The sequence below is a fragment of the Kwoniella newhampshirensis genome, chromosome 2, assembly GCF_039105145.1.
Source record: "Kwoniella newhampshirensis strain CBS 13917 chromosome 2, whole genome shotgun sequence".
Lineage (NCBI taxonomy): Eukaryota > Fungi > Basidiomycota > Tremellomycetes > Tremellales > Cryptococcaceae > Kwoniella > Kwoniella newhampshirensis.
In genome coordinates this window covers 67,757-86,308 of record NC_089956.1, presented here as the reverse complement: position 1 = coordinate 86,308, position 18,552 = coordinate 67,757, and the positions used below count along the sequence as shown (strand labels likewise).

At 51.0% G+C, this 18,552-nt stretch overlaps 7 protein-coding genes across 7 annotated transcripts; 5 read left to right on the top strand and 2 right to left on the bottom strand.

Moving 5' to 3' along the window:
• Positions 1-484: 484 nt before the first annotated feature.
• Positions 485-2,406, top strand: IAR55_000741 (uncharacterized protein; the record flags this gene model as incomplete). The annotated part of the gene is made up of 4 exons (XM_066943875.1): positions 485-976; positions 1,138-1,452; positions 1,580-1,879; positions 2,020-2,406. 4 exons carry the CDS (start codon positions 485-487, stop codon positions 2,404-2,406), a joined length of 1,494 nt encoding a protein of 497 aa, XP_066805076.1.
• A 293-nt stretch (positions 2,407-2,699) lies between these two features.
• On the bottom strand, positions 2,700-4,035 carry IAR55_000740 (uncharacterized protein; the record flags this gene model as incomplete). The annotated part of the gene is made up of 4 exons (XM_066943874.1): positions 2,700-3,017; positions 3,112-3,214; positions 3,323-3,558; positions 3,808-4,035. The coding sequence occupies 4 exons, from the start codon at positions 4,033-4,035 to the stop codon at positions 2,700-2,702; spliced, it is 885 nt and encodes a 294-aa protein (XP_066805075.1).
• A 548-nt stretch (positions 4,036-4,583) lies between these two features.
• IAR55_000739 (uncharacterized protein) lies at positions 4,584-5,563 on the top strand (the record flags this gene model as incomplete). Its single annotated transcript, XM_066943873.1, has 8 exons — positions 4,584-4,626; positions 4,726-4,738; positions 4,799-4,884; positions 4,980-5,062; positions 5,135-5,161; positions 5,257-5,362; positions 5,446-5,456; positions 5,510-5,563. The coding sequence occupies 8 exons, from the start codon at positions 4,584-4,586 to the stop codon at positions 5,561-5,563; spliced, it is 423 nt and encodes a 140-aa protein (XP_066805074.1).
• A 341-nt stretch (positions 5,564-5,904) lies between these two features.
• Positions 5,905-7,605, top strand: IAR55_000738 (uncharacterized protein; the record flags this gene model as incomplete). The annotated part of the gene is made up of 10 exons (XM_066943872.1): positions 5,905-6,310; positions 6,379-6,450; positions 6,525-6,602; positions 6,658-6,672; positions 6,743-6,772; positions 6,827-6,971; positions 7,026-7,128; positions 7,190-7,202; positions 7,268-7,429; positions 7,493-7,605. The coding sequence occupies 10 exons, from the start codon at positions 5,905-5,907 to the stop codon at positions 7,603-7,605; spliced, it is 1,137 nt and encodes a 378-aa protein (XP_066805073.1).
• A 614-nt stretch (positions 7,606-8,219) lies between these two features.
• On the top strand, positions 8,220-9,237 carry IAR55_000737 (uncharacterized protein; the record flags this gene model as incomplete). The annotated part of the gene is made up of 3 exons (XM_066943871.1): positions 8,220-8,277; positions 8,420-8,478; positions 8,644-9,237. 3 exons carry the CDS (start codon positions 8,220-8,222, stop codon positions 9,235-9,237), a joined length of 711 nt encoding a protein of 236 aa, XP_066805072.1.
• Positions 9,238-10,050: 813 nt separating this feature from the next.
• Positions 10,051-13,459, top strand: IAR55_000736 (uncharacterized protein; the record flags this gene model as incomplete). Its single annotated transcript, XM_066943870.1, has 4 exons — positions 10,051-10,387; positions 10,639-11,551; positions 11,674-11,745; positions 11,860-13,459. 4 exons carry the CDS (start codon positions 10,051-10,053, stop codon positions 13,457-13,459), a joined length of 2,922 nt encoding a protein of 973 aa, XP_066805071.1.
• Positions 13,460-13,585: 126 nt separating this feature from the next.
• Positions 13,586-18,247, bottom strand: IAR55_000735 (uncharacterized protein; the record flags this gene model as incomplete). Its single annotated transcript, XM_066943869.1, has 28 exons — positions 13,586-13,644; positions 13,703-13,722; positions 13,789-13,845; positions 13,908-13,957; positions 14,010-14,237; positions 14,290-14,320; positions 14,369-14,423; positions 14,480-14,644; positions 14,698-14,768; positions 14,838-14,965; positions 15,018-15,073; positions 15,123-15,169; positions 15,223-15,291; positions 15,341-15,467; positions 15,522-15,547; positions 15,601-15,692; positions 15,750-15,774; positions 15,829-16,065; positions 16,114-16,140; positions 16,194-16,219; positions 16,272-16,289; positions 16,353-16,429; positions 16,480-16,510; positions 16,560-16,790; positions 16,847-16,864; positions 16,924-16,986; positions 17,046-17,178; positions 17,250-18,247. The coding sequence occupies 28 exons, from the start codon at positions 18,245-18,247 to the stop codon at positions 13,586-13,588; spliced, it is 3,165 nt and encodes a 1,054-aa protein (XP_066805070.1).
• Between the last annotated feature and the right edge of the window lie 305 nt (positions 18,248-18,552).

Sequence of the window (18,552 nt, the reverse complement as noted above, 5' to 3'; positions counted from 1 at the left end):
TCAAGCTCCATTGATGAGTGTACCCAACAGCCTGTACAAAGCATGACCAAGCATAAACTGCCTGTCATGTCAATTCAGGATCAGTGTCAATCGAATGGACGTTCCGGGTAAATGCGATAAGCGGGCCGACCGGGCGAGTCGGCGTTGTTCTCCTCTTTGTTGTCAATCGTAGTAACGATGTCTCTCTCTTTTGACTCTGCCCCACATCATACTTTGCCTGCATTCCTATACCCAACAAACAGCTTATAGTGGCTGCAACGACCTCTCTGCCAGCGATCCAGCGACAAAGTATACCTTGATATGGCCAAAGCTCACAGGAGCTGATCCCTCGAGCGACAAGACCTCCCAAGCTGGCTTACTAATGCCTCCCTTTCCGTCTCTTCGAGCCCTGCGCGTCGTCCATCCGACCCGACTCACAACATCTGTGAATCCATCTCCTCCACTATCCATCGAGATATCTGGTCAAAGATCGTGCAGCACCACCATGTCTTCGACCCATCGACCTCGATCCTTTGTCTCGTCTGCTTCGTCGGCAGACCAGATGGACCTCCTCCCTCCTTTCCAGATTGTCAACCCTGCCATCCGCCAGATATCTCCCCAACGTGATCTCCAACGACCATCGTCTCCTCTGTTTGCACCGATCCCATTGAATTACACACTGGATCCGAAATCACCCCTCGTGCCTGCCTTTCAATACCAACACAGACATCTTCACTCGAACAACACCCCCCTACCCCCTTCCCCACCGGCTGGTACGATCTCACGAGAACTTACCACCACTCCTTCTTCTTCCTCTTCGAGTGGGAAAGGAAGATATGTTAGGATAGTGGAAGTCAGTCCGAGGGATGGGTTGCAGAATCTGCCTCCTCCAGCTGTAGAGACAACGTTGAAGAAGGAATTGGTGGAAAGACTGTTGGATGCCGGTGTACGGAATGTTGAAGTGGGCAGTTTTGTGAGGGGAGATTGGGTACCTCAGGCGAGTCCATTACTTCCTTCTGTCTCTATCGACAATCTCATCAGTGGTGCGGAAAGGCAGAAAAGGTCACAGCCTGGACCACTGTCTACCCCTCACCTCCGCCTGTTGTACGCTGTCGTGTCGCTGTACTTCCACTAACGGACTCTCACCAACTCTGACAGATGGCAGACACACCCCAACTTCTTCCTCTCCTACCTCCCTTGACCAGCCGACAGCTCCCCTTACCCACGCTCTCACCATCACCAATGACCGCCCGATCATCTTCGCCTTTCACCGGAAGACCGACCACGCCCTCTGTCACACCGCACACTTCGTCGAGTCTACCGCCTGAAGCACACGAAGTACATTATCCGGTCCTCGTTCCCAATATGCGAGGATTGGAGATTCTGTTGGAATTGGAGGAGGAATGGAAGGGCCTTGAAGAGGGAAGAGGCAGATTGACTGATGAGATTGCTGTCTTCGTTTCTGCTACTGAGGTGAGTGGATCCATTCCTGGATTTGTAGCTTTCCTCTTCCGATCATGGTGGCACGGAACACCCCGTCCTGAAGCCTGCTGTTTCAGGTATACCCCTCGGCTAAACTGACACACCTGCTGTTCCTCAGGCCTTCTCGATGGCCAACAACCACGCCCCGATATACAAAGTCCTTTCATCCCTTCCTGCCGTCATATCCAAAGCTCAATCACACAAATTGCGAACTCGAGGCTACGTCTCATGCGTTATCACCTGTCCATATTCCGGCGCCACAGACCCGGACGCCGTGATCGATGTTGTGGAGAGGTTACTGAATATGGGGTGTTATGAAGTCAGTCTGGGTGATACGACGGGCGAAGGAGATCCGGAGAGCTGGAGAGTGCTTTGGGAGAGAGGGAAGATGAGAGGAGTGGATATGGACAAGATCGCTGTGCGTAGATCACTCATCTTGCGATCACTGACCGATCTTAGCTGACGTCCCAACTCTGCTACCCAGGCACATGTGAGCAATGTCCCTTCTCCCAGTCAAATTCGGCGATGAGTGACATCTGACATGCTTTCGTGAATCAGTGCCACGATACGTTCTCCATGGCCCTGTCTTCGATCCTCTCCCTTCTTCCCCTCGGAATAAGAACTATCGATTCGTCCTTAGCAGGACTTGGAGGATGTCCCTACAGTCCAGGAGCGACCGGAAACGTCCCGACAGAAGATGCCGTGTACGCACTGCATAAGCTGGGATATGAGACGGGGATTGATCTGGATAGGTTGGTCGAGAGCGGGAATTGGTTGAGTGAGAAGTTGGGAGTCAGGAATGAGAGTCGGGTAGGGAGAGCTATTTGGGCTAGAAAAGCGAAGAGAGAGAGTGATATGGGTGGAAGCAGGCGAAGAGAGGGGGAGATGAGAACGAACGGCCCGTTGAAGGCTCAGGGCGGGGCGGAAACAGAGGACGGGTCGTAGGCTGTCCCATCGGGCGAGAGCTCAATCAACGTTGTCCCCACTAGTGGGAACACTGGATGGATGGTAGGAAGGGTATTCATTTTAGCTCCCCAAGAGTCATAGGCAAGATCTTTGTCGAAAGGACGCGAGCCGTACTGCAGATCGAGGTGATCACGATTCTCTCACTGCGAAAGTACCTCCTGTTCTTTTCTATTTGGTATCGCTTGACGGTCGTTGTATGTTTCTTGGTAAAACCCGACTGTTGTATATTTGTATATCCGTATATACAGGTATATCTCCTCTTCGCTCAGCTCTTACTCCTCCTTCAATTTCAGAGCTACACCCCTAAGTCTAACATACATGACCTCCCAACCTTCTTGCCCCTTCCCCACCTGTTTCTCTTGCCCTTGAGAGGTAACGCCCACACCCGGATTCTCATCTGACCAATAATTGTCCACTCTGCAAATCTCACTGACCTGGTCCATGATCTCGTCGGCTTCTTGGTCCGAGAACGACGAGAGGAAGGAGTTGCGTGCGAATGTGACTAGCCATCCTCGGAGCGAGGTTGGGAGTGGGGTGGGTCGAGGGACTAGTTGGACATTCTGAGGGGTGAGGTTGTGTTGTTCCAGAAGCTGCAGTATGAAGGAGGTTGGTCAGTCGACAGATCAGGTCGGTTTGGAAGAGGACAGTGGATTGATTCGATTCGTTGCGCTGCGCCTCGCTCACCTTGGTATAATGCGCGATGGTAGGGAAATACCATGGATCGAGGGGGCTCGGATCCACGCCTTTACGTCTGATGACCTCATGCAAAGCCGCTCTGACGCCGACACTATCGCGTCCCAGTAAGTCCAAGTCAGTCTCAAGTCCACTGATAAGTTATGTATGTCCTGCAATTCACACACGTCTGGTTCGTGGATAGCGTGACGAAACTACTCACCAATTGCCAAAACCCCCGAATTCAAAAGCCATCCTTCCCCCAGGTTTCAACAGCCACTTGACGAGCTCGACCACGCCCCCAGGCGCAGATTTGCACCAATGCAGTGTGGCAGAGGTGAAGACCGCGTCGAACTTGCCCTTATAGGCGGGGTGGAGGGAGATGAATGTGGATGGGGATTGGATGTCGGCCTGGAGGTAGGTAATGGTGGCAGGAGTCGCGGATGTCGCTTTGTCGAGCTGGATGTCGAGCATGACGACGGAAGCGGGCGAAGAGTGGAGATCGGGTATCGAAGACATGGCCGTTGGCGAAGAGTCAGGGGAAGGTGAGAGTGAGAAATAAGAGTCAGTGAGAGGAGATCCAGTCATCAGTCGAACGTGTCATATTCCTCATCCGATGGAGCGAGCGAAAGTTCAAAACAAGCACTCAAGAAGCGGCGATGAGGCAGCACTAAGACAGTATCAATTCAATTCTGAAGAACAACCCACCATGGACCTATTCGAGTCCACACCGACCACCTCTCCTCCCTCCCCGACCGCATCCGAAATGACTCTTGTCAGTTCCCCCGTCCCACAACCCAGATCGATGATCTTTTCTCCCGGTCTCGGATCGAGCAGACTCAGCACTGGTCCAGAGTACGCCGACGAGTAGACGAACGAGGCGTTGGTCTGGTACGCGGTAGGGTTGTGGTTGGTGAGTGAGGATTCGTGTGACATCTTGCTGCGAGTGATTGGAGATTGATGCAGATTCCGGGGAATCCCAGACGGACAGTCTGACGAGACGAGATGCAAGGGAAAATGAACGAGGATGTTCCGGTACTGGCGTATGATTGTTCGAGCTCTTTCAAGCTTTCGAGTTTGGTTGTTTGATCACCAGGTCGAGTCAATCATCAGTATTTATTGTCCCAGAATAGATGCGTGCTCGAGTCAAGCACCATCAAGCGCCATGTACTATATCATCCAGACGCTACAGTATCCTCCAACACTCGCAAAACAGCCACCTACCTGCCCACATCGGCCGAAGATAAGACATGATAAATGGCCGATCAAAGACAGGAATGACGTGGTATTCCTTATCACAGTCAGACGTCGCAAGGGGTCCCCTTGATTCCTCAACATGTGACAAAGAGGTGAGCAGCGAGCAGCATGGTAGGGAGACACACGGTGAGGATGGCGATGATGATGACACGCTCGACGGTGACGACGATCGACAACTACCTCAACGAACAGCAAGCGTGACACAACTCTGCAGACAGACCACCGGAATGGCTTCCCTCGCTTCATGTATCTTCTGCAAGATCATCAAGGGTGAGTTGACCTTTCTGGAAAAAGTCTTTGGCTCCGTCTAGATCGGGTTGAACAGAGGCAGTCGTCGCTGACCTCACTGGTCCAAATGCTTGGGTACAGGTGAAATCCCTTCGTACGTCGCTCCACTTTTCTTTCCTCTGTCCGAGCTCTGATCGACTGATGTGAGATTCAGGATGAAGCTCCTTGAGACAGAGTCCGTATTCGCTTTCATGGACATCGGACCCATCGCCAAGGGACATTGTTTGGTGATCCCGAAGCGTGAGTCGTGTGCAATACGATTGACATAGTCCGGCAGAGGACAGCTCTGATCCTCCATCTGAACAGAAGGGCGAAGCTGATACCTATACCTATAGACCACGCTGCGAAACTTACCGATCTTCCGGATGACCAGATGGCAGACATACTGCCTACTATCAAGAAGCTCGCAGCGGCTACTGTGAGTGATCGTACCTCTTGCTGCGGTCCGAGACGGACGAATATACTTCTCGGCGCTGACTTCGTATTACAGGGTGCTGAAAACTACAATATTCTCCAAGTATGTCTTTTCCCTTCTGTACTTGATTGACACCCCAAAGCGGATGAGCGGATGCTCGAGGATCCAGGCTCACCCCCTGGGTTGTTTCCTTGCAGAACAACGGTCGACCAGCTCATCAAGTTGTAGACCATGTCCATTTCCACATCATTCCCAAACCTGCCGATGCGGGCGATAAAGAGGGCTTAGTGATCGGTTGGCCTAGTGAGTTTTTGTGCTATCCATACTGGAATCGCTATGCTAGGGGAGACTGATCTGACCACCTGCTTGTACTCTCCCATGTACAGCTCAGAAGGACGTGAGTGGCTCTTTTCAAACTGAGGGACGTCATGCTGACAAGGATACTTGTAGTTGTCGAAGGATGATATCAATAAGATCTTCGAGGAGATGAAGAGCAAGCTTTGAATGGGCAGTAGGGATGATGACTGAGAGAGAACCGTAGTTCTTTTACATAGACCGAAATGTCATGATTGGATTCGGTCCAATAGAGACTCGTGAAAAGTCATGTCATGCCTCGTCTATCTTTTTGTGGTTGTCGTCAGCATTCAGCAACATTGGTCCGTGTCAACGCATGAGTGATTTTTGGTCCAATGCGCCGGCCGAAGGAAGTATCGTTGATGAGCCCGGTGGATGTCGACCATTTCACTCCGCAGTGATCCCATCTCCACACTTTTCATCTTGACAACCGTGTATCCAACCCAACCATTCGTCAATCGTCCACGATGGGTCATTCTATATAGCACAGCATGTGGACACTCCATCAACTCTCACAAAGGCGAGGGGAGAAAAGCCCCCTCGTTCTATCCAGCAGTCCCAGATCCGAGGCTTCCTCTCCTCATCCGCCAAAACGACGAAAGACAGATCAGACTTCGTCTCCAAACCCCATACTCAAGTGGGAAGAGACACCGCGGCCACCACCGCTGTCGTCAACATCGGCAATCGAAGCCGGGAACGACATCACTTCAACGGAGACTTCAACGGATGATCTAGTGAAGGATCAACTCAAGAAACCTGTGTTCGAGAAATTCTTCGATTCCTCAGATAAGGACGAAGAGAAGCTAGGTCCATGGGGTTTCTCGAAAGAGGAGGTGACAAGGTGGCCTGCATTGAAGAAGAGGAACTTCTGGTGCATCCAAAGACATTCGGCGACGGGTAGGTTTTTCTCTCGTGCATCTCTCAATGTGTTGATGGAAACGAGATCTCACCTATGTGTTGCAAAGCCATGCACTACGATCTTCGAATGCAGTTGGACTCCGCGACCGTGTCGTGGGCCATCCCAAAAGGGCTGCTAGGTATGCTGCTGTCCTCTTATCTATACTACAGGGAGACGACAAGGTATATCTTACTGCGATGACTTTGACGATAGGAATCTCGCGCAGTGGAGAGGCCAATCGCCTGGCTGTAGAGACGAGTCTACATCCGATCAGCTATACCACGTATGAAGGTTAGGGAAGTGGTTGCTGGACGTTTCCAAGCTGATAACCATATATGCCTTTCAGGATCGGACGGAAGGAGTGAGTCTGTCCTATACACCTCTCAAAATCCGCACAGGCTACAAGGCTGATTGGTCACGGCCCCGGGAAGCCTTTTCCCTAGGCCGGAATGGCGGAACATGCAAGTCGCTACCTGACAAAGGAACATGTCCTCTGCTGAGACTCCCGATTACAGTACTTTGGGATATAGGCGAATACATCATCACCCATCCCACGGCGGAACAAGACTCGGACACCGACGACGAAGCTACTTATCGGCGGAAGAAGCGTGGTAGACCGGTAGGAGGAGAAGAAGAAGAAGAAGCAAGTCCAGATGATCCGTGAGTCTTCACTGCGACTCCTCCCCAACGAGAAATCGTTGATGTTCTGTGCAGAGACGGACGACATCAGGAGGATCAGTTCCGCCAGGCTTTACATCGGAATGTGGGCTATGGCAAATCCAGGAGCATTCATTTCATCCTGAAAGGCGGTGAAAAGGTATGTTTCGTCGCGATCAAATCAATGAGTGTATTTCTGCTGATCTCGAGCAATGACACAGATGACAAATCATCGTATGTTTGAGCAACTGGCAATTGTCTTCAAAGGGTCACGAAGAAGCTGAGAGCCCTTCATACAGACTACATACTCATCCTCGCCGCTGCTCAAAGTAAAGCGTCGACTTTCGATTCCACCGGTCGAATGAAGAAGACTTGGTTCGTCAGTATGCCCCGAGGAGTCGACAGTCGTCCGTGGGACAAGGGTGGAGAAGACGGCGACTTTTACAACAGAAGTGTCAAAAGTCAGCTACCATTAACTTTGCCTTGGGGCACGACAGGGACTGGGCTGACTGCATCGCGAACAGGTGGCAGGACATTGAAAGAGGTGTGTGAAGGACACAGAGGAGGACTGGTGTTGTGGGGGGACGAGAAGGAGAGATTTGGGAAATGGTTTGGACGTGATCAGGAGACTGAGTAGGCCGTCCACAACCGTTCGATCCATTGTCGTAGCATATCTGAAGAAGTAATGTTGTATATGGGGACTCGACACATTGTATCACAGCAGGTTGTGTCTTGCGATGGGTCTGTCAAATCGATATGACTCGACGCGTCGCTTGTACCGTCCGAACCCCCGTTCATCAGCAGAAGAGCTGACGATAGCTGCCAGAGTGGTCTACGTTTCAACCACACAACTTGACTTGCCCTGCCTGTGCATAACTTATACGTCAAAGCCAACAGCTTGGCAACACGGTGACAATACCTGACATTCCGGCAGAGCATCAACTGATGATCCTCGGTGACAGCACGATGACATCATCGACCACAGTCTAATCGTGAACCGATCTGGCCGATCTATCCGGGGAAGAGATGCCAAGATCAGCAACAGAAAAAAACACGACGATCATCGGCAATTGAGGGGGAAATCATAATCATATCATTCATTCATCGATGAGCGATTACCGTTTCATTGTACTACATCATCAGGTGATGGATGACTTTTAAAAATGTAAACAAATGTTGTAAACACCTTTCTCAACCACTTCTCCACTGATCATACAATCGCATCTACACTTACTTGCACATCCACCCACAATGCCATCATCGAAAGGAAAGCCCACAGACCCCAAGCTTCGTGAACAGGTGAAAGAGAGTGAGTGCTATCGGTCAATCAATAATCAATCAATCAATCAATCAATCAATCAATCAATCAATCATGATCATCCTATTCTGTCTTGTGATAACCTTAGCACCACAGTGACAGTGCTGACGGCCTCGTTTCTGACTACGTCCAGAGGTCAAGAACGAGACCAACAAGGACGGATCGGGTAAGGGACAATGGTCCGCTTGGAAGGTGAGCTCTCGGCCAACAACGATACATCGTGGGCTCTCCGTCCTCGTAAACACCCATTCGACCCGCTGACTTTGCTATCCACGCAACCTATCGTTCCATCTTTCCCACTCACCCCTCAAACTCCTTTCCAATCAATCCTTCCCCTCCATCCGTCATCCTGCCCAGGCCGCCAAGCTCTCCAAGGAGTACGAGGCGGAAGGCGGCGACTATACCAACGAGGCAGGGTCGAAGAACGAACCCGAAAAGGGCGCTCCCAAAGCCAAGTCGAACAGCAAGAAAGCTGAAGAGGCCAAAGCCGGATCTGCCGACGACGATGATGATGACGATGACGATGACGAAGAGGATGAGGATGAGGAGGAGGAAAAGCCTAAATCCAAGTCTGCTGCCAAGTCCAAGTCGAAGGGTGCGGCGGCTGCTAAGAAGACAGATGAGGAGAAACCCAAATCTAAAGGCAAGACTGCCCCAGCCACCGGGAAAAAAGCGGATGACGAGAAGCCCAAATCCAAGGGGAAGACCTCTGCTACGGCAGAGAAGAAGGAGGATGACAAGCCGAAATCTAAAGGCAAGACAGCAGCAGAGAAGAAAGAGGACGATAAGCCGAAATCTAAAGGAAAGACAGGAGCTGCAGACAAACCTGCTTCCACTAAAAAGACCGCTTCTACTGAGAAGCCCACTTCAGCCAAGGGAAAGAGAAAGTCCGAAGGTGGCGCAGCGGAGGAGAAGGAGGATGGAAAGAAGACGAAGAAGAGCAAGGCATGAGCAGAGACGGCGATCTTGGACTGTGGCTGGGTGGTCAGATGAGAGAAAGGGTGGTCGGCAAGCCTGCGGTTGGGACGGTCTTGTGACGCGGGAGGGGATAGACTATTGCTGAGGCCAGAATCATGTGTAGCGAAGGAAATGAAGTAAAGTTACTATCAAGGTGTATCGGAATGTGATTTCTATGCTCTTATGTTTCCCCCCTCCCAGCCATGTTTGTGAAGATGACCGATCCATCTCTCACGCCCGAAGCTCTCTTCGCATCACGTCTGAATATTCCACACCGTTATAGGTCCTGACGATTACCGATCAAGCGCGAAGGCGATTCGCTCACCCTGACTACGCTGACCATCTTTATACCGTCTCAAAGGAAAGCACTCGCCACGACAACAATCCCAAGCCGATCTGATCCAACCCTTCATCCAAATGGTACTCTAGCACAATTCCACGTAACAAGCTACGAGCTCCTCTCCTCAGTGTTGACCCCTCCTTTGACCCTTTCCGTCATGATGCGGCCGCTCCCATGTCCCGCCTCCTGGGGACAACACACCAATTGTCACAGACGATCTCTTTATGAGAATCTCTCGCTCGCCACCACTGTATCACAATAATGCTTTCCCCGTTCTGACTCTGCATTCCATTCCCCTCTTACCACCACACGGTCTCAACTCAATTTCTGATCACGACTATTTCTCCATTCATTCCCCAGACACACTCACAACTCCTGTACAAATTTTTCGCCACCTCTCGACCTGACCTCCATCTAACCCTCCGCACGCTCTCATAGTACCATCGTAGCCAATCTCATATGACAGAATGAGCACTCCTCAATCTGGTGACGAACCCAAACCCGAACCCAAACCCGAACCCAAACCTAATCCCAGATTGAGATCCAAATCATCGACCCCATCTCGCTCCGATTATCTATCGCCACACCAAATCACCACCCGATCATCCAGACTTTTCTCACTGACTTTTCTCAAACCCAATCGTCCTGTCACGATCCCTCAACCACCCTCTCTGGCTTGGTCCAAATTGCCCCCGCCAGCTGCGGAGATCGACGAGAAACCTCGGGCCAGAGTGCGTCGGTTCAGACTGTGGAGAGATGCGGTTCCTGCGCTGAGGATGGTGGTTCTCGATCGAAAGAAGAGATGTGAGTTGGCAGTTTGTCTAGCTTTCGAGGGCCAGTGTTTCGTCGATCGCTTTCCCTTCTTCCTTCCTTCCTGGGAAGCGGAACATTGGCTCTCACAATTTCCGCCGCTCGATAGCGGATACCTTATCGGCTTCTCTCTCTGCAAGGCAATTTGAGCAAAGAAGTAGTGCTACTTGGGATCATCGTGTCTCTAACCCTTTGATGACGTTTGTACGGGTGGCAATACTGACACCGCCAGTACACCCGCACAGTCCATCTGACTCGATTCCAATCATTCGCCATTCCTGCCACACCCATGCCTCAACGCCGTAAGGTATTGCTGCCAGCAAAGGCTTCTGCATCACTGAAGCTTCCGTCTGATCTCACCAAGGGCGACGACATCCTCCCCGAGCGAGACAGTGATAACGTGTCTATAAGCACATCTGCCGTCGTCGTGGATCACAAACAGGCTGATGTGGCACCGGCCAATCGGATGAATCCTCCTGTGGATCCACCCGCCTCTCCGGATGTCAATGGGCACGAGAAGAGAACTCATCCCCATCTTCAACTATCTATCCCTGTCGAAGCTAACTGTGATACTGAATCGTATCTACCTTCTCCGCCTCTGAATCCGATCTCTTCTTCGGAGCCTTCTTCGCCATCACTACAGCCCAGCAAGTCACCGTCCTCGCCTTCACGACTGAACATCCGCGCCTCGCTCCGAGGGAATCCCTCCCACGTTTCAAGACCGCCTCAGACGAGTGTCACGATACCCCAATCATCTACTCCGCTCGGCCCGGATCCCTCCCCCAGACAGGCTCCTCCACTCGGTGCGGCCGTTTCTGCAGCTTCTGACACCGCAGGATCACCGTTATCTGCCCCTCTTCGGCCATCGCACCCGACATCAAATTCTCATGTCCCAGCTCGAGCGTCACACTTTGTCACTGCATTTCATCAATCCGGTCACCAAGCCAGCAACACAGTAAAGACCTCACCCAAGCTCAAACCCACGCCTCAGCCCACAGCAAAGACCAAGCCTATCAAGAGATCAAAACAGGCGCGTAGCGTGGTCCACGCACGATTACTCGAACACAGATGGGTGTTGGATGTGGAGCATGAACGTAGATTCAGACGAGGGATGGACACGCTCGTCAAGGAGATTATGATGTTCCAGATGGCCAATACGTGAGTGTGTGCTGGGGTACGGCTGCATAATAGGCCAATGGCTCGGAACGAGGCATCTCACGTTGGAGGTCGTTTCGGTCTGAAGGATTGCTGATGGAGAAGAATCGATTGATGATACCCAGCTTACCCTTCGAACAATGGACAAAGGGGAAGAGATGGAGAGATGATGTGGACATTGCCAAAGTAGCAGAATTGTGAGCGTCATCTCATCTCGCTCAGTGTTTGTAATCTGATCAGAGATCAACCGGTGGTTCATTGAACTGACACCTGAAACTGACCCTACCTCTGACCTCTGTCCGACTGTCAAGCACCCGATTCTTCCGATCAATTCGCAAATCGTCCGAATCCATCTACGCATATCTCACACCGACTGACATCGCACCCGTGCCCCGTCGTGATGAGATTCGGGCTCGTGTCAGAGAAGAAGAGAGGCGGAAGAAATCGAAGAAAGAGGCGAGACGGAACGAGAAGGAGAAAGAGGATGAGATAGTAGGCCCAAGCTGTGTCGCCATCAGGACAGAAGAGGCGGGGAAGAGGCTCAAGACGAGGGGTTTGGCAGGAAGTGAGGAAAAGTGCGATGAAGTCAAAATGAAGAGAATATCTCGGAGAAAGGAGAAGGACAGTTCGGGTACACCCACAATGTCGTCAAGGAGAGTCGTCGAGCGTCCCCAACCAGTAGAGACGAAGGGCGTTGATGGCCATACTGCCAGTAACAGCACGAAAGCGGCAGAAGGTGTCAGGAAGAGTGTAGAGACACATATGGGACCTGAAACATCATGGGTACCATCCGAATCAAAACGAGCCGCCGATCCACCCTCTGCCGGCTCTACACCACCGACTGCAGTATCCTCACCACCTTCCACTATTGATCTCCCCTCATTGCCCAACATACGTGCTAGATGGTTTGAAGAACTGCAGGGCTCCAACTGTCCACCAGGTCCTCATGCCCAGTCTGCTCTCAGATCGACTGATACCAGCGACAAGAGGAAAGACAATGCTCACGAGTCAGCTTCCCATGCGGCGCATCTTGTCGACCGGTTCAAGGTCGTCCAGAGGAATAATAATCTCGCCATGGAGAACTTACGTGAACGTGAGCGCGAACGTGATAGACCCAAGCATGAATTGGCCATCACGAAAGATGGATCAGCTGACAAGAAATGTCAAGGCAATGCTGGGAATAGGGAGACTGCAATTTCTGATTGGAGTGGGTGGGCAGATTGCCATGGACAGGATCATAGTACGATCCGCGAGAGTGAGGGAGAAGGCGAGCGTGAGGTTGAGATGAACAAAACTGAAAACTTGACAGAAAGCCGTCGACAACACGCCGACGAGAGATCGGAATCGACTATCGGACATGCATCCCCAGATCATCCCACCAATCCTCAACCAGCACTTCCAAACCTCACAGAGTCCGATCCCGAGTATCGTGAAGAAAACACTATCACTCCTCTCCCTGGTGATCAGATATCGAATCAGATCCATACTCATCCTGCTCAAGCTATTCCTTCAGCTTCAAGCTCAAGCTCCACCACAGCGCCTCAATATCAAACGACTCGAGGGGATGCCGATCGACGATTCGCACGAGACCTTTCTGACCTGACAGTCCGATACGGTTCTTTGAACATGGATGACGATACTGCTTTTTTCGGATCGGCCATGTACGATAAGCGGACAAGTGACGATCATTTGTCTGTGTCAGTACACGACGAGAAAATTGGTGATAGTACCGGATCCACATTTTCCAATGACGACGAGATGTGTTTTCGGCTTAGTCGGATCAGCGAGGGTTCCTTCCATCTCTCCGTTGGTAATGGCGGTGAAGACGACGTGACCACGTCAGAGAGAAGGGATACGAATGACAGAGATACACAGCTGACAGCCATGGCTAGTGGACTGACTCTTGTGTAATTCAAGATTGAGTTAACCTGAAGTCGGTTGAGAATAACCTGACGGTTCGGTGAGAAGGGAGTGCGGGAAGTCGCGAAGAGGACAGACCGAGCTGAGATGTACAAGACAAAGATGCATGCCCATGACCTATTCGCCTGCGAATAGCCGGACAACCAGGTAGCCTGTTGAACCGACAAAGCGGAAGACTGTGCGAAGGTAGAATCAGCAGTGAGAGCATATAAGTGAGCATGTGAGACTACTCACACGCAAGACCCGCAACCGTACTGCAAAGGAAAGGCAAAACTATGTCAGCTGCTCTATCCAGACGAGAGGAGCACACTCCAGCTCACTATAACAAGACACCCATGTATGTCGTTGCAAGGGAGTCGCTTCCTCCACTTGTTTGCCTGTCAGGAGGAAACGGTAGGTTCAGTATCATCTCTGACGATCACGGGGCGCTGTCACTCACAGAATGGCCGCTGCTAGAGCTCCGTTTGACATTGTCCATGCAAGCAGCACCTTATCGAGACAATGTCAGCTGACATTTAAGCCATGCATTCAGTGCACTCACATTCGTCCTGAAATTTTTGTAATAGTCTTCTTGCTTCTGATCGTCAGAAACAACCGTCACTTCCTTCGGCGCCTTGCTCGCCAACGTTCTCAGCTCCGCTGCATACATCGCGTTGATGTCCTGCTGCTCTATAGGTACATCGACGTCGACTTCGTTCTTATTGTCCCCCGATGACTTCACTACACCGAGATCATCGTGCACTTTGTCGGAGCCTTTCGTTCCCCATGACTGTAGGCAAGGTTGTTAACCAGTCATATACTCGTGAACAAAAGGGACTTACCACATCGTGAACATTGCAGAAAGCGTAAACGCTGTATTCGTGTCAGTAACAAAGCGAACAAAACCCGATATAAACTCACTTGAGCACGTTGACGTAAGATGGAGCAAGTAGCAGATACTGTAAGAATGATGTGACTGAGGCTGCATCAGCTGAGAATTAAGAAAATGCTGAGATGCGAGCCATCACCCACTCATGTGCCAAGGCTCAAGAGCCAACAACGACGACACAATGTACAAGCCGTACGTCGCCGCAAGTGAGATCACGATGTTTCGAAAGATCCTATCCTTGAATATGGATTCGGGCGTGATGTCGCCTGACGCTTCGATGGTCTCAACACCCCTTACAGCCAAGTAGACTGCGACTCGAGATATTAGCGGTCTAATGCGCGCAATAGGAGAATGCACTCACTGGCTGCAAAGAGCATATAAACGGTGATAAGGGCGAATCCAACCATACTGCTTGTATAACCGATTTTTGAACTACAGCTCACGACGTCAACATCATTCGCACTGGCGAAATCGAAGTCATGATTCGAGTGCAGCACTCACCCGGCGGGTCGATTACCCAACGAAAGGAGGAAACACCAAAGGAGTAAGGCAATATAGAGGTAATGGAGTGGGATATTGACGTATTTCCAAGCCTTCCCAAGCGAATTGAGAGATTGTGTAAGAACAAACTGGATATAAATCAGCGTCGATCATAGCCACTATCGCGCGCAGTAGACCCACGAAGGCAATGTAGAAGTTGCCCAGTGCAAACCAAGCGAAAATCATGCTTAATGTTTCTGACACAAGCGTCAGCGATCGGACTGTCAATGAGACAACATGTCCTACGATAAATTAATTCGACATGGAGGAATAGTTTTCTTGTGAACGTATGTCTGCACAAGTCATTAGCTCTGCCTTAAGCTGATGGCCGAAGAAGGTCACTGACGACGATCTGTAAAGATAGCCAAAGTGGACGATGGAGTGGATGGCAGCGAAGAACGACCCGTTAAGCCATCTATATTGCAGGTAAGCTTAACAGCCGATACAAAGTGGTAACAGCTTACCTTCGCCGTTGAGCGACCAATTCTGGCACCGCATCCGGCACGTCGGTGATAGCATATGCCGACTTGACGTAGTGAAGCTTCCATTTGCAAAGACGCTTGCTGACCAGCTCCCAGCAAAGGATACGATCTACAAAGGCCGATCAGCTGAGCTAGTCTTCAGGCGAACGATATTCTAGCGGACCTTCTGCAAGATACATGTTGGCGGCACTGTTACCCAATCAGCACCATGCTCATGATTGTCTCAAAACGTGCTGACTCACAAAATACCTGCCCCTGAGCCATGCATGGTCTCGCCAATGAAGTATTGCTTCAAGGGACCATTCCCTCGATCATCATTGAGCAAAGCGATATACTGTTTGTAACGGTCAGTCAGGGCCAAGGTCACCGTAAGTTGTGAAACTTTGCTTACTCGATAAGCAGAGAAAGCACCAGGCCTGTGTTCAGATGTTAACGCGTAACATTACGAGCGATCAACCTGGAACACTCACAACACTGTGATGTACCCAAAGATAGACTCCAGGGGTTTGTCCAAAATGTTTGACATCTTGTATTCGAAGTTCTGAGCCGCCACCAGCGGATTCAACAAGTTCTTCCAGAACATGCCCTTGAGAGCCACGATCTCTCCACAGGCTCCGCCCACCGACGAGTTGATGTCAAACGCCTTCCAAAGATGGTAAATCGAATCTGGACCCGGCTGTGTACCGACATCAAGGAGGACACAAACGCTAAGTAAGGTAAGAAACTTGATCCAGAGTACATTTGAGCGGGCTTACTTCGGCTTAAGACAGGCTCCAAAAGCACTGAGAGACGCGAGTCAGTAGTTGTCTCAATCAATAGGACAAGTACAGCTCACTTGAAGAACCATCGATGACTGTTGATCTACGACAATTCATGTCAGTAATTTCCATCAGACCCTTGATGTCAATCTCACCTTCTTCTGATTCTTTTCCTACAAAGACAGTCATCACGCACCGTCAGCTGCCGCCACATTACCAGCGCACGAGATACACACCTTCATACAGAAGATGATTTGGATCGGAACGTGGTTCGACCCTCCCGGGCCAATTTTGCCATTTGACGTTGTAGATACTACAGACCAGTCAGCGAGATCTTCTTAAGCGCCTTAACCATTTACTGACATTGCGTAGTATACTCGTACAAGTGGGCCGTCTAGGGATGCCATGAGCATGTTACGTCACGATGCAAAGGATTGACATACCACCGGCTTGCCGTTGACAACGTTCTTCCCAACTCCATCTTGATACACTCCCAAAGCAGCGAGCACCGATCGGGTTCGAGGGTTGATTTTCAACCGTCCGTCTGCTACCACGCATATGACAACTTTCTTCCAACCGTTCTCGCCCCACGTCTTGGATTTTGATCGAGTGCAGAGATGTGCGATGTTCTGCATGACACCTCGCATTGTCCGACAAAACAGGATATCGTCCTCCTATGTGTTGCAAGGTGGTCAACGCACGCTCTCGGCGCCGAGCTCTTGTCACATACATTATACATCGTGATCACCTAAGAAGATCGACCAGTCAGCTTGAGATCTGTGCTATCGCACCCAAGGCTCAGCTCACTATGAAAAGCTCAGTCTGTCGTGGTGGGTCGTATAGTCGTTGCCGTAGGGTATATTTGTCGTCCTAAGGTGGTTCCACTGCTTTAGCGGGAGGACACCCTGCACCCTGCGAAGCATACTCACGACAAAGTCGTTCGGGTCACAGGTGACCGCAGTATATCGCATCTTCGTAAATTCGTTTTCTTCTCTTATCGGACACTGGTCCAGTAACATGGTAGGCACGTCAATGTCCAGGACCAAATGGCCACGGTACAATCTAAGATGATGTTGCTCAGTTACGGGTCCTCGATGGAAATGGGGGAACGCGAACAACTGTTAAGAACTTACTGCACACGTTTCTGCGTTCGATTCCTTCTGACCACCCTAGTCGGTAGTGGTCCATAATGCACGTTCGCTTCATCGTCCTCAGGTCCCCCATGTATCGGTGCGCCATTACCATACCCATTCCCCTGTCTTTCCGCCTGTCCGTTATCCCATCTGCCTGGCAACATCCCTACATCACCAGCTGCTCCGCCTGTGTCGCTCAGCTGATATCTCGGAGTCAGTGACATTGCGCTGGAGGACTGTGGTATGCCGAATCTTGGATCGGGTGCTGCGTGATGAAGGAGTGGAGCAGAGTCGTTCATATCGTCATCAGGAGCGTTGTGAGTGTGAGTCGGACCGTAGCCGTGGGGTGGGTACGTTGGTGTACCTAACGGGCCACCGATTGAGGAGGATGATGAATGGTGCGGCAACAAAGGAGGTGGTGAAGCCAAACGATTATCGCTCAGTCCATAAGGGTATGGGTTGGGTGCAGGTAGCCTTTCGCCGGGAACAAGACTGTTCTGAGAATGATATGAGACGTTGGAATCGAAACGGGTTCTCGTCGGCGGACTGAGCGGAACGGGTGTACCTTGTTGTTGAGGCGGAAGTGAGTACACCGGTCCAGCACCATGTTGTCCATGGGAAGGATTGGGCACATTGGGGTACGACACATGATGATGACTACCTTGAGGTTCGTGCCAGCCTGCTTGCTGTTGCATCGGTGCTGTTGGAGGTCGCTGTGGTGAATTATAAGGATCGTTGAACGGTGACTGTGGGTGATATGGAGGTTGTGGAGGTGGAGCTTGAGGGAAAGGTTGAGACTGGGATGAATGAAGCGGGGGCGGATTGTCATATGGATTCGTCATTTGAGCTGGGGCTGAAGGATAATGATGTGTAGATTGGATAGGATATGTGGGCGAATGAGGAAGGTTCTGGCGAGTAGGGGAGGAGTAGGCGTCTGACCGGGGTACATGTTGCTGCTGTTGCTGATGAGGAGGTGTGTATATGTCACCAGGATTCATGATGGCGTCGTGCTGCCGCAAATGGTGTCCAGAGTCTCGTGCGTAGATGATAGTGCGACGGTGTGAGCTCACAAACGAGAAGAAGCAGAAGAAGAATGAGAACGATCAATGAGGTCCGAGCGAGCGCGTCTTTTTGGCGTGAGTGGCGCGATACAAGTGGCAAAATCAATCTTTTGATCATTATCATCGGACTGCGAGGCGGTGTCTTTTTGCACAGCACAGCGATTCATCGTCGATCCGTCATCCGTCCATTGGTCAACATCCCGTTCGCTCTGACGCATAAAAAGCTTACAACAGATGACTGA